The sequence below is a fragment of the Harpegnathos saltator genome, unplaced genomic scaffold, assembly GCF_003227715.2.
Source record: "Harpegnathos saltator strain DR-91 unplaced genomic scaffold, Hsal_v8.6 scaffold756, whole genome shotgun sequence".
In the NCBI taxonomy this organism is placed as follows: domain Eukaryota; kingdom Metazoa; phylum Arthropoda; class Insecta; order Hymenoptera; family Formicidae; genus Harpegnathos; species Harpegnathos saltator.
In genome coordinates, this window is record NW_020230600.1 from 73648 (window position 1) to 89466 (window position 15819).

A 15819-nucleotide genomic window follows, 5' to 3' on the forward strand; every position below is an offset into this window, starting at 1 on the left:
CTCTCTCAGCGTCCCACGAGCATTGTTCTCGGTCTGTCTAGCCGTTGTTTTTCGGCTAGCGACCTATGCGTCGAGAACGTGCTCGACGGTATCTCGTGGCCTCGTCCGTGTTGTCGTTGTAGCCTGTTGAATAATACACGGCAGCGATAATCTTTGCGGGATAACGATTAATTTTCTGAGACGAGACGAAAAAAGAGCGTAATCACCTGATCTGGCCGCGCCGGGCGATGAGCGGCGTCCTCGGCATCCTTCCTGGTCGTCCTGTCCTGGTGACCGGCTCGGGAGGTCCAAGGGCACAAATCTTGGGGACGCGAGACCGTCGCACTTGCACTCTTAACTCTAATGTCTAATTACTTCGGGGGGTGGGGCAATTTGACTTCTCTCCCCCTCCCCAGAAATCTCGCGCGGTAATCTTCGCCCTCGCAATTCTCGCGTAGGGACCGAGGGTTCGCACTGTGACGGGCGCCTCCACGGCCGCCACGTCACAGTATTTAGCTCCTCGACTATGATTTCTTCGATCGAGTTCATCGAGATGGTAGTATCGCTGCTGCATATGCACGAGCAAGGCGTGCGTTGTCCAACGTGACGCTTGCCGGTTCCATTTTAATGGTGGAATGTCGAGTATGGTTGTAAGCGTGCACGATTCCTTGTAAAACATCTATATAACGATGTATATTTTTGTGTGTAAAATAGCGCCATAAGCGTTCTTCGAACATTCTGTTGAAGCGTTCGACCACCGCTGCTTTGGCATCAGGATTTCGCAATGTGCGAAAACATATGTTCTTTTTCTTCAGAAAATTTTGAAATGTTTGACCGATGAATTCTTTACCCTTGTCACTTTGCAACCACGTCGGAATCCGCCCTCCGTTTCTTGAGAGTACGTGACGAAAAGCCTCCGTCATGCTGGTCGAAGACTTACTTCGTATTGGTTCCACCCAGACAAATTTGCTAAACACATCGATGATTGTTAACAAGTAACAATAGCCTTCGTTGTAATTTCGGAGATTAGCGAGCTCGATCAAATCGACTTCCCACAGATCGTCGATATTCGTGACGTTGTAATGCAAACGTGGAAAATTTATGTCGTATCGGTCGATGAAGTGTCTACGCATCCTGCGACTGAAGCCAACGAATAATCTCTTCACGGGCGGAGCCGGGTCCTGCTGTTCGCGAAAGATTTTTTATCGCAGAGTATCCCGCATAGTGTGCAGGATCGTAATAGAATTTTGCGAGGTCGGTCATTCCAGCGTGTTCCAATTGATCAAACATCCTTTACTCGCTAATTTTGATGCGTTGTCGCTCACTCGCGTTTAAGCCTATATTGATCAGAAGTTATAAATGTTACGTGTACACGCCCACCGTCGTGTTCTTCTCCCGCGAGAGACGCTTCCCGATAGCACGCTTGCACGTTCGCCCCTTCGCTGGTGGAAGTCGATGTGCATAGCTGTTAGCCGTTGAAGAAGCTATACTCAATTCTAACGGGTTCCAATCTATCACACATCTTTTATTCGTTGGTTTAGAAACGTCACCGCTCATATGCATTTTATTACTATTCTCATTTGTTGTTACAAAAGCGCCCGTCCATCCTTGTCATCCTTTTCCTCAAGCGACATCTGGGCAATCTTACGTTTAGACCAAAGTTGATCGTTAGGTGACGGGAGCGGGGTACTGCTACCTCTCGAAAGAGTTTCTCTCAATCTCGCAGAAAGATCATTTTCTTCCGTGTCTTCCTCCAGTAATTCCCGACTTCCTACAAATTCCGGAGGAGTATTCACTTCACGCAAAAGTCGTGCAAACTGTACTCTCGCTACCGCTCTGCTAGTTTTTCGTTCGCGAGCGGCGTCGTTCAAGAGATCGACGATATTCGATCCTCTCAGAATTCTATCGTCTATAATTACGACTCCCTGTCTGTCCCAACTTAATCGACCAGGTACCGCCACATCACACAACTGGGTCAGCAGCTTGCGCGCTTTAGCCCGGTAACTGTTTGGCACTTTATTCAGTATTCTTCCGATTCTTTTCTGTTCGCTGGTGCGATGATGACGACTGCATCCTTCGTCTCGTATGTGTTGAGAAACATTCAACGTTCGATGTATGTCAGTCTCTAGGTTAGGAATATCTTCATTTACAGCCATACCAGCGTTTTTTTCTACCGCGTTTTCATCAGCATAATCGTCATCTTCGCGAGGAGTATTTTCCCCTTCTCTACCGTTATCATCACCGTCGACCTCACCAACAACAGGCTTCTCTTCTTTTTTTCCGCGTAATCGGTGTTTTTCCCACTCTTGAAAAATGTACAGATATCGCTGAAGTACTTCTCTATACAATTTCCATTTTTCGTTTCCGTGCTCCTCCGAGGACCGGAGAGTTGAGAATTCTATGCATCTCGGTGTCGAGACGCGACAGGACGGAACCCGGAGTACGCACCGAATTTTCATTCTCTACTGGTGCTATGTTCAGCCCAGTTACGGCATTATCTGTCAAAACAGAGGAGATCGCAGTCGAGGAAGACGACACGACGACGCTGAAGTCGTTGATATATGAGCCTGTTGCTGCAATCTCTCGAGATTATCCGTAGAAATCAGTACCATCTTCTTGGCTCTTTCCATGGTTCAAGCGTGAACAGTCTCAATTACCGATAATTTTGGATAATATAGCCCCGAGTATAAGGACGATCAGATAAGGTAGAAATCCGCCTCGCTGCATTATCGCTTTCCGTTTGCTTCTTCAATCACCGCAATCATTAGCGATATGACGCAACGTTGATTTGTAACGCGATACGCGATTCTTTTCTCTTCTGTCGGTACGTTATCTTTGAGCGTGTTGAAGGTGCACTCGCAAATACATCTGATGAAATCACGGTCAGCTTCACGCAGAAAGGTAGCACGTGGTTTCTCCGTCAAATAGCACAACGCCTTCAGAAGAGAGATGTTTTTCTCACCAATGGACCGTTTTGCTGCGTTTGCGGTTTTATCGCCCTTTTTCGCATTTGCTCTGCTCCCCCCACTCACTGCCATTACGACGATAAGACCGTCGCAGAATGATCGTATGCATAGGTTTTACATGTAACTTCTGGTGGATCCACGCCGAACGTAAACATAATACGTAGTATCAGTGGGGAAGATGCATGTACGAAACCGATACTCATCCGGGGTAGATTGTTTCAGATCGAGCAACAAATACCCATGTGGAAACGATGTAGCGTCATAGTAAGCTTCTTCCAAAAACTTTGAATCTTCCGAACATACCTGCCTGGCCAAGTGATGAATCTGAGCACGATCGCGAGGGTTTTTGAACACCACGATGTAATTCGCGTTGAGAGAAATATCTCGTTGTCCGCGTCCTTGATTAAATAGATTTTGTAAAATGAGTATAACACTGAAGTTTTTGTGATGACTACCTTTCGTGAACAGATCGACGATTACTTCGCACGATGACGATTCTCTTATGAGATCGACTATTATCACCACTTTCGCGACAAGCGGATCGTTTGAATATTCATCCGGGCGCGGTAAGCCTTCTCGAAATTCTATCACGCATCGTCCCGATTTCGCCGCTTCATGCTGTAGTTGGCGGTAAGCCTCTTGCTTCTCGGCATAATAAAATAGGATCCTGTCGAAACGTGTATCCGCCATCGCGGGTAAATAGCGAAGAAAAGTCTTTACGAAAACCGTTTTCCCATAACCCGCAAGACCGCAAACGATCAATGTCCAAGGATGTTTAGTAGATAGAATAGGGGGATTCTAACTCAAGTTGCTAATTAATTATGCAAAAGAAATTATTTATTAATTAATATTTCTTAATTAATACCCGCCCTCTTAATTGATCCCCCCTCTTATTTGATTCCCCTCTCTTAATCGATACCCCCTCTTAATTGATTCCCCCTCTTAATTGATACCCCCTCTTAATTGATCCCCCTCTTAATTGATATCCCCTCTTTATTGATTCCCCTCTTAATTGATACCCCCTCTTTATTGGTACCCTCCTCCTCCACTCCAGAATCTTTGATTCTATGAGCAAGATGGGGGCCGTGACATCACGAGAGAAAAACGCATCGGGCTGTAGGTAAACTCGAACCTGGGCCCCGCGGTTGCTATCGGACGCTCGAACCTCCTAGACCATTGCTGCCTGTTGCTAGTAGACGTCACGTTACGGGTAAGATGGCGACCGTGACGTCACGCATACGTCAAAAGAACAAACATGGCGGCGGTGTAGGTAGGGTCGAACGTGGGCCCCGCGATTACTATCGAACTTGGGCCCTGCGATTACTATCGAACGTCTATCGGACGTCTCTCGAACGTCTATCGGACGTCTCTCGAACGTCTCTCGGACGTCTCTCGAACGTCTCTCGAACGTCTATCGGACGTCTCTCGGACGTCTAATAATTATCATACCGCAAATAAAGAACTGTATTTTTATCAAACACAATTATCATATAAAATCCTAAGAAGTGAAAGGGGATAAGCGTGTTGGAAGAAACATCTGTACATTTGAAATAATGTTTTATTAAGCGTCGTACAATTCTCTCCAAAACCACCAATTGAAAATGTTTAGTACGTTCTGTAAGGCACAATTTTTCATATGATTATTACATCGAAAAGTATTATTCAATTTTTGCAAAGAAGGCATGTCATCATAATCGGTGTCCACAGTTCTAATGATCACGTTGCTTCTCACATTGTCATCCAGAAGGTGAAGAACTATTCCCGTTTCTCATGCCCCTTTACATACACAAGTTGAGATGCGACATCTTCAAGCTCGCCATACATATCACTCACCACAGCGGTAGTAATCAAATGTTCAGCTCTGCAGTATTTGACGGTTCCATCTTCCCATCGTAATCCATGATGATTAGCCGTTAACCAGTAGGCTCTCGATTTGTCTGATCTTGTGAGCAGATGCCATGGCATCGGACTCGTGAAGATGTAGTGTGAAAGAATAGTTCCATTCTTCAGTATCGCCGCTTCTTTTACAATAAATCTCTTTCCAACCATGTACCCTTGTAGATCCACAAAAGTCGGCACATCCATGGTGAAATATTCTTCGACACGTCCGGGAGAGAAATGTTATTTATAGCACTTTGTTGCATATATTATTCTTTTCTCGTACATACTTTCTGATGTTAGTTAAGTTTGCGCACCATGTTGGTTAGCGGGCTGTATTCACTACACGATCATGCAGGATGAGACAATATGCGGTAGTATTCGCCGGTATATTCTTCTTACACTCAAATTCTATGCGCACATCCACAGTGGCACTCTTGACGGACTCATTTTGACGCGAGCAATCGATAACCACAAAAGGACCTAGCCGCAGAAAGTCGGTAGTTGTTAACCATGCCTCAGCATTGTCGCATCCATAATACGATTTACGAAAACGTCTATACATATCGTAAAGTACGGCGTATTTATTTTTTGTAAAGTCCAAATTCATATCGTCGTACGGATAACACTCTGAATTCAGATAGAGCTTCACGTTGATCAATTTGCAGTCATTGAAACGAGTTATATTTTCTGACATGACATTCTTCCGGCCAGTCTGCAGCGCAAAGATAACGTATCGAGGTTTTTCCAAATTAGTAGCAGTTTTGACGGTCCACAAGTGTTTGGTCGTGCTTTGCAGTAGAGGAAATTCATACAGATCCCACGAGCGGAAACTCATACTCAGGTATCGTCCATCCTCCAAAGTTTTCAACATGGAAAGTTTATTGATATCGTTCAAGATTACGTGAGGCATTCGCCATTGTATCTTGAATAGCTCAATCTTAGGATCCAGCGCTGAAGATCCTAGTAGACTGTTGTTGTCGCTGCGCGATCGTAATAGAATCAATTCGTGACGCGCGTTAATCACTATACGTTTGTAGTCTTCACAGAATCCTAGCAAAACGTTGAGCGGTACACAAAAGTTGAAGTACTCGTCCGGCGAAATAGTGTCAGTCGTATCCCACGCGGCATTTTTCATGATGGCATTTTTGTCTAAAGATATCGATATATAGTTTTTGATCGTTGAAGTTATTCCCACGTTTCTGTTACGATCAATCTCCACACCATCCAGTTCATAACGGATCTCATCAAACATGAATGCAACGCCATTATATCCCAACGTTACAGTCGCACCATCGACTGCAACTTGTTTCGTCACCTTCCCCTCGACATAGAGATAACTCTCACATGGCAGTATGTATAAATCCTGCTGCTGTATGGGTATTCGTATCTCGTCGCTATGTCCAAACGTTGTGTTAGCGTATGGATTGTACGTATGTGTCTCAATCTTGACGATGCGCTCGTCAAAGACCGGTTTATTTCCAATGTTCAAAATGTCAATCATCTTTCTCAATCGTTTCGTACGATGAATCCCAGAGATTTCAAAAATTCAACGTTCAACGCGCTGAATTTCTTTCGAACGAGGGATTTTGTACTGTTAATTGCGCGTCTCATAAAAAGTAAATTTCCAGCTTGTTTCACCTGTTCCACTTGATTCACCACAAGCATTTCATAGATTACGTTTATTATCGTCGCCGTCGTACGTGCAATCTAACGGTAATCTCTTCTCCTCGAAAATCGAGCGATTGTCCTTCTTGATCAACTACACGCACCGTTAAATCTGTAATGCTCCGTGCGATGATTGGAAGATAAATGACATGTGTCGGTATTTCCGATATCTTATATCCTGGTGGTATCTTAGACGAGAATTCATGTATCGTATGTACATGCATACTGTTACTGTACGCACCACTGACAACGCATTCTATACGAATGATATTCACGTTGATAATCTTAATCGGTGTGTCCGATTCGTACCATCGATGCGGTTCTAATATACGACTCGATGAGAATCCCAAAAGCGAGCCAATGTTGTTTGGTTTGTTAAAATTTATTCTATAAGCACATTTTATTTCACTTCTCATCGTATTATTATTGGCACGAATTATTATAGGATATTCATTCTCGTCATCTCTATATGGATTATTTTTGGAACGCACTGCTTTTGGAGAATGTGAAATTGTATGTTTCAGATATTCGTATATGGCGCGCAATTCGTACGATCCTTCAGGAATCGTAATTTCTTCATCGTTAGCACCATAGTAAAATTTATTATTCGACGAATTTACGTTTGGTATCGTATTGTATGCTTCGAAATCCGTTAAACCGAGCTCGTAATCACCATCGCTCAAATCTATAGCGGGAAAGTAGCTCACCGTAAGGGTGCTACTGTTGCCAGTCAATGTAAGCGTTAGCGACATGTTTGCAAACTGCCGAACGAATACTGACTGCTGTTAGTGGAACGTCATCATCATCATTTAAATTGAGCCTCTACCGTTTGGAGAAACTGTAAGCACAATTGTCCGCAAATGCTCTGGTTGTAATGTTGATATGATGTGCGATTGTACAAAATTTTCACTACATCTCTCTCAAGGTATCGAATAAATTCTTTGGACGGTCGAAGATTACCAAAACTGTCAAAATATACTGCGCGATTTCCTCTTTTCACATATGCCACCCAGTGAATACCTGGTCCCTCTGTGTTGTCTAAATTTACAATACCGCTCTCGTTTTGACGTACTCCATCTATCGGTAAGGCGTCACGCATGAAAACACCTCGAAAGAAAGATATACGCATACGTCTCGCTAGTCTTTCCAACTGTACATTAGTCATTGTACCCGTGGGTAATTTTAGCGTCTCTTTGACGTTTTTTTTTTTCTGCAGCGCCTTTCCCGCGCTTGTACGGAGCAAGATAGATTCCGCGACCTTCCATTGCGCGATGATGACGTTTTAATTCTTCCAGCTGGCGTTGCGCGGCTTTGCCATCATTCACCGTTTTTGCGACATCCGCCATTCCACCGACTGGTGAACCGAGAACTCCCAGTAATGGTAGAACTGGTAAAATACCACCCCGTTTTGCTACTGGAAGTGCTTGTTTTCGGATTTCTTTCTTGGACGACTTTTTTTTCTTCGTGCCCATGCCCATGCCGATTTTCGTTTTGGCTTTCAGAGCAGCCCAAACGACTGCAGCAGCAGCTTTCTCGCCTAGAGTTGATTCTTTCGAAGTTCCGCGCTTTCACAGTGAGAATCTCATCCGCCGCGTGCCAATCGGTGAGATTGTTATTATGCGAATAGGCTATATTGTGCTCACGACACGCTGCATCCAATGAATTAATGCCTTGGTCACCTCTAGCCAATCATTTTACTAAGCGAGTTCCAGGACCACAAAATTGATATCCGGGAATGTGTAGTTCGATAGGAAGCGCCTTTATCGCGCGATTCAATAGACTGCCGACTTTGACTTTTGTCGACGACATTCACTGCAGTCCCTGATCAAGCGGTGCTGAACCGTTGATATGCGTTTGCTGCCACGGATAATTGTAATGTTCCAAACACCGACGATACTGCTGAACCTCTGGATCGATTCTTAAATGTTCCGGGAGTCTATTCTGCAAATCGTCAATATACTTTGCAAATTCGCGTAACAGAACAATCTTCGGTATATATTTCAGTTGTTCGGAGGTTAGCTCTCGAATATCATGGGTATCTGTCAACAGGAGGAACATTTTATAAAGTGAGTGTTTCCAAGATTGACGCGCTTATATATATATAGTTAAATCAGCGTCACATTTAAATTATTTTGCGACTCACGGAGGAAACATGCGGTTCGTGAAGCAACCAACGTCGATATGACAAATTTCGACAATAGAACGGAATAAATGCTTGAGCAAGAGGCGCGCAGGCATGGAAACATGCTTCCGAACACCATACGCGGCATCATATGCGGTCCCTCGAATTGCGGCAAGACAAACATTCTCATCAGCTTGTTGGAAAGTCCGCACGGTCTACGTTTCGAGAACTTGTACGTGTACTCGAAATCGTTGCAACAACCTAAATATCACTACTTGGAAAATCTGCTGGAATCGATAGATGAAATTGGATACTTTACATTCTCCAATAACAGCGATGTGATTCCAACGGCCGAAGCGCCCAAAAATTCCATTTTTATCTTTGATGACGTTGCATGTGACAACCAAGATACGATAAGAAAATACTTTGCAATGGGTCGTCATTCGAGCGTTAACTGTTTCTATCTCTGTCAGACGTACGCAAAAATACCCAAGCATCTTATGCGAGACAATGCAAATCTTCTGATTCTCTTTAAACAGGATGGTACCAACTTGAAACATGTGTACAACGATCATGTGAACACTGACATGTCATATGAGGATTTCAGTACATTGTGTTGCAAATGTTGGGAGGATAAATATGGTTTCACAGTGATTGATAAGGGCAACTCAATGACCGACGGACGATACAGGAAAGGATTTAACGACTTTGCTGTGCTGTGAGATGCACAATCGTCATTTTAACCTCAACGTGGTAACATCTTCAACATTCACAAGACAAACATATCAATGAAGAATAGTAGCATGAAGTTCATGGATCGTGAAAAGGTAGTGGGAGAGATTGCGAAAACGAGCGAATCGACCCGCAAGAAGTATCGCGCTTTGAAAACCGGTAGAATGGTGGAAAATGCTGCATTGGAGAGACACTTTAAACCTATTATTGAACCTCTCAAGCAAATCGCGGGAAGCAGCGCTAATGTGGAAAGTAACGTTGATGTTAAAACTGAGCCACTATCAATGAGTACAAGCGAAGAAACAAAGAGTGTAATATTAAAACCCGAAGAAAAGATAAAGCGTAAGGCAAAACTTTCACCAGTCGCATTGACTACACCGAACCGGAAACTATTAAACGATCCTCTGATAGTTCCTACATCGACGGGAGCTCTACAACATGAGGAACTACATGGAATGTCGCATGAACCTTCACTGATCTACAATCTACTCACTGATGATGATGATGATGATGAGAATGTTTCCGAAACCCCCGATAAACCGGCAGTGACATCCGTTAGACGTCAGTTGTGAACGTACAAAGGACAACAAACTTTACGTGATCATTTTGGTCTGTTGGGTCAAAAATTTATGGGAGCTGTGCTAAGTAGTGGAAGAGATAACACTATAGATTATGTTTACGGCGTACGTCTGAGTAACGATGGAGTGATGCTCGGTGACAAACGTATCGATGTGGACAGAGATAATATAATCATAGGCGAAACAGGATACATTGGAACACCCGGTCTTTACGAGCTAATATTCAAAAGAATCCCCGACGATTCTGTGTACACCGAAGCTGATATGCAAAAATACAAAAATATACTATTGGCGACAAATACTCACAGACGCGGGTACCTTCCGTAAAATCCTATACTCGGTAACAAGGGACACAAATATAAACATATAATCGCCCTTAGTATCAGATGCGTCGAGCAATAAAGTGGGAGGAAAAGGTTTATACGCATCGCAAGCTATGATGACCTTAAATGACAACAATATCGATTACGTGCATTGGGATGATCCCAACGAGCTGGTGGATCTGCGATAGCTTGACGCTTCGCGCCAAGCTGGCAACAACTCGCACGAGCACGAAATTTTATCGATTATCGAAGAACTCCGTGAAGCTGGTCTCATTATAAATTAAGCAGCGTGGCATTGACACAAATCAGTCAGTCGGTACAACTTGTTCCGAAATGTCGATGAATAAGTTTGGACTGTCGCGAGAAAACAATGGTGCGAAAACTGATCGAGCGCATCAATGGAATGAACATGTTGAAAATTACATACATGAAAATGCCCTTTGTTTAAACGCTGCCAAAGTTTTTGATGCAAAATCGCGCAAGATAAAACATGTAGCGCAGCCTGAAGCCGACAGTGACGTTGCAACCAAACAATACGTGGAAGAATGTGTTGCAGGTGTGAGAAATCATTTGAATGATGTTGCAACCAAACGATACGTACATGAAAATGCCCTTTGTCTAACCGCCGATGGCAAAGGTTTTGACGCAACAGGGCACGCGATACATCATGTAACGCGGCCGAGAGCCTTCAATGATGTTGCGCATAAAAATTATGTGGATGAGAGTATAAAGTCTGTAAAACTTCTGCTGCATGAGAGTAACGTTGAGAAGAAGCAATATATAGATGAGAATATAAATTCTGTAAAGCTTCTACTGCCTGAGAGTAACGTTGAGACGAAGCAGTATGTAGATGAGAATGTTATAAAATTGAAGGATTGGCTGGAAGACTACCAGAAGAAAAACATACTGAGCATAAATAGCATTCATGAGAACACAGAACGAATTTTAGACTGGACAGATTCAGAGATAAAGAAATCGTCGAAAATATAAAAGTAGAATATTGCAGTTGAATCGACATTGTGACGTGGCGGCTGTGGGGGCGCCCGTCACAAGGAAAAAAACCCTCGGTCTATAAGCGAGAATCGCGGGAGCGGGGGGGGAAGCTGAATTACCTCCCCCCGCAAGTAATAGCCCTAAGAATTATGAGCGTGCAGGTGCGACGGTCCCGCGCCCCCAAGATTTGTGCCCATGGACCTCCCGAGCCGGCCACCCGGACAGGAAGACCAGGGAGGATGCCGAGGACGTCGCTCACCGCCCGGCGCGGCCAGCTCAGGTGAATGCGCTCTTTTCTCGTCTCGTCGCCGAAAGTTTATCGTTATTCCGCAATGATTACCGCTGCCGTGTATTATTCCGCAGGCTAACACGACAACACGGATGAGGCAGCAATATACCGTCGAACACGTTCTCGACGCATGGGTTGCTAGCCAAAGACAACGGCTAGACGGACAAAGAGCCACGCTCGTGAGACGCCGTGAGCGAGAGAGAGAGAGAGAGAGAGAGACCGAGCGAGAGAGACAAGGAATCCGTTCCGCGGATGTCAACAGAATTCGCGGAAGGATTCCCGGACGAAAAAGAAAGAAAGGAATAACAGGGATAAAAAAACGAGAGATGGGAAGATCCGTTTTTCTCTCTCGATGACGAGTTGAGTTTTTCGCCTCGAAAAAAAGATTCAGATTCGTTTTTGGCCTAGAACCGATAAGATTGAATTACCGCTCGTAAGAGATAAAGATTGGTGTACCGCTCGTAAGAGACAAAGATTTGTGTGCCGCTCGTAAGAGAGATAGAGATTTGTGTGCCGCTCGCTGGAGAGAGGAAATCGAGTGAGAGTTCCCAAGAGCTCCTAAGAGTACCGGAAAGCAGAGGAGGGCCGTGACGGACCGAAGGCCAAGGCCGCGGAGAAGCCGAGCTGCCGCTGGACGCGCGACCGGGCTGACCGACCCGTCGACCATCGAGGACCACGCCGCCGGGAGGTGCCCGTAATTGTAAGACCGTCCGCCTGCTTGTTTTTGGTGTTCCGTGTGTTTGCGTGTATCATCAGAAAGTTGGTTTTGTTGCGCCGAGCGGTAGCGAACTTGCGAGTAAGCGGGCGGAGAGAAACTATACCATCCCGCGAAGATTCGGAACGTACCGGCTCCCGACCAGAATAAAGCGAATTTTCATAGAAGTCGCGCCGTTCTAATTCTTTCCTGTCTTCTCGTTTTCCTGATTTCCGACGAACCCTTCCCGTCTGCCGACTCGAATTAATCTCGAGCTACCGGACCCGACGGATTCATGCGCCGCGGGTAAGCTTCGTCGTTGGTGAGTGGTGCAGCTCGCTGCACCTGGCGCCCAACACTTGGTTGATGCAAGACCGCGGCGCACGGACCGACGGCGGTTTGTCGGCGCTTCAAAAGAAACGTCGCAACATATAGTATCGACATAAGCAAGAGACAGTTCATCACGAGCTGCAATGGTGAAGCAATCGTCAAAATTTAACAAAAAGAACAAAAGTTTAGAGAAGTAACTCATCGGTACTATTTCAGCTGTTTCTGCCGGTGTAAAGCGACAAAGCTTCACGCATGATGGGAAAACGACTCGGCGAGTAACGGGGAAAAATAATGAGAAGAAATATTCCGAAAAAGAACAACTAGTGAAAGACACTTTTCAGCACTTTACACACTTCAGCGAGACGAAATTTTCCTCGCAGACGCGTCATAGTGCGTGGATACGATGATCTTTGGCAGGCTGATGTGGTGGAAATGCGTTCTTACTCGCGATTCAATGGAGGCCACCACTACATACTCACCATTATCGATGTACTGAGCAAGCACGCATGGGCCGTGCCGTTAAAGAGCAAAAGCGGAAAGGAGATAGCCGAGGCATTCGCAAAGATAATTCGAACGGATGGAAGATGTCCGAAGAACTTGCAAACTGATCAGGGAAAGGAGTTTTACAATACAGAGTTGCAGAGACTTGTGAAGAAACACGGTGTCAATCATTATTCGACTTATTCAGTAATGAAGGCATCTGTTGTGGAGCGATTCAACCGCACGGTAAAGAACAACATGTGGAAAATGTTTACGTTCAACGGAACTTACAAATGGATCGTTACCGCGCCTCGTCGCTGAATACAACAAGCGAAAACATCGAACTATCGGCGTGCGTCCTATCGATGTGACTCCTATGATTGCTAATAAGTTCTTAAACACAGTCTATAGTAACATAAAGATTGCAGCGCCTGCGAAATTCAAAGTGGGTGATCTGGTACGTGTCAGCAAATTCAAAACTATCTTTGAAAAAGGCTATACACCGAATTGGACAACCGAAGTGTTTAAAATCGTTAAAGTGCAGACAACTAATCCTGCAACTTACCTACTCGCAGATTCGCGCGGGAAACCTATCGCCGGAGGTTTCTACGAACACGAACTACATAGTGTCACCAATCCAGATGTATATTTAGTAGAAAAGGTGTTGCGCAGGCAAGGTGACAAAGTATATATAAAATGGTTGGGATTCGACATAATTCATGGATACAAAAGGATAATGTATTGTAAAAAATAAATACAGTTTTGTTAGAACATTTGATGACATATTTAATTGTAAAATAGCTAATAAAACAAATAAACGTTATAATAGTATACTATAATGTCTCCATGGTAATGTCTTTATTGAATCAGGCATAATAAATCGTTTATCATCGTATGGACTGAGAGCAGTTTTCGTTTCGAATACCGTGTATACCTCATGCAACTTGGATCTTATGTACGATTGACGCCGACTCGTTTCAATTTCCTCTCAAACAATGCGTGTAATCGTCAAAATTGATCGTTCGTGCTATAATATTCCTCTTAACACCCTTCGCCCTTTTAGTATCCTTTTTACCTTCTACTTTCAGCGCATACATTTTTGCTCTGAGCCCGACGAATTCTGTCATTATTCCGTAAGCTCCGTTATTTTCGTCTTTCATAAGCCCTGGAACTTTTTTGTTCTTAAGCGGTATACCGTATATGTTATTTTGAGGATCGCTCGTATCAAACCTAGCAATGTCACGTTTCATTAACTCATACATCGTCGGACATTACATGGTAAATTAAACTATCTGTGTCCGTATACAGTACTTTACATTTCTCGCGATATAAAGGTGGCATGTACTCATGGTGAAATTCATACAAGCAGGCCTTAGATATGTCGAGAATACACATACCCACATAGATCGGCTTGTTGAACTTCACTTCGAGTTTTCGCAATTCAACTGCAACCAAATTTTCTGAAAAGATGCTCCTGCTATGAAAATTGGGCATTGCGACCATTGCCTCTGCACCCCATCGTCCATCCCATTTTGTCAAAAGTTTTACATCGACATGATAGCGAACATTTTCCATTGTTTTGCCGAATACCGCGTTGTTCATCAATTTGTATAAATTTTTCTCAAAATCGTTTGTTGCATGCGTTCGAAACTGCGTATTTAATTCTATGTAGTTGCGTAGCCATGAAGATTGTACGAATTGGAGTATGCGATGAATCTTTCCGCTATGAAGACCATGGCGTATGCACTGCTGCAGGTTGCGATAATGAATAACGTAACACTGCTTATTATATAAAATCGCAAGGAGTTTTTCTTGCCGTTTGTTCGGGGGCTTCGTTTGCGTTGGACAGAACGGTAGATCTACGTGTGCATCATGCAAGTGTTGGGGATACTCCAAATCAACCTCGAGAATATAACCTGTGAGCGAATCTAGCGGGATTGATGAAACATCAAAATTCGACGTATCATCAACCCACTTAAATTCAGCGTATGGTAACGGTTGACACATTGCCCAGCCATACAAATTATTTATATCAAAGTACATGAGGTATGAGGATGGCTTCGATGGGCCGTAAGATTGCATGTATCGGTTATTGGCTTTTGCGTATCTACTGGAACACTGACTCAGACCACCACGTATACCGCGTTCGATAAACATTACCATATCAATATCTGTGAGTAATTCAAAATTAATTTTTGTATGTTTCAACATCGTGTCCCACGTGAAACCTGGCAATGTGTAATAATGCGCGGGATCTAGACCGTAACTTTTGATACAACTATCGTGGAAATTTTCGAAAATATCAGCCAATAAACAAAACATCAGTCTTCAGGTACCAAATCGCTATATTCGCCTAAGGTTTGAATAGAAAACCGTTCCCATACGTTCACGGCATGTGTGTAATCGCTCTCAGATACTGTATCATCTGTCAGCGAACTATAGAATAACTCGCGCGCCAGGTGGCAAACATTGATCCTGCAGCTTGTCATTACAATCCACATATTCGTACGAAAAGACACCTTTTGGCGTTAATAAATCAAAAATCTTTGTTGGACAAGTTTTTAAATTCGGATTGAAGAATTTTTAATTTGTCTCCAGTGAGAAAACGATGCTAATTTATCGAGACTGGTACTGGAGAAATTGTACGAATCGATGAACCGCAATTTAATATGATTTCGCCAGTCTGATGTTTTACTTGTTGTATCATTAATATGTTTGGTAAATGAAATATATTTTTCTTTCGTTATTGGTAGTACATCGACGTGACCTTCGAACGCGGTGGCTACA

At 43.8% G+C, this 15819-nt stretch overlaps 1 protein-coding gene across 1 annotated transcript; it reads right to left on the reverse strand.

The window, feature by feature from the left end:
* Window positions 1-524: 524 nt before the first annotated feature.
* LOC112590224 (uncharacterized) lies at window positions 525-1112 on the reverse strand. Its single transcript, XM_025306108.1, has one exon. It carries the CDS (start codon window positions 1110-1112, stop codon window positions 525-527), a length of 588 nt encoding a protein of 195 aa, XP_025161893.1.
* Window positions 1113-15819: the final 14707 nt, after the last annotated feature.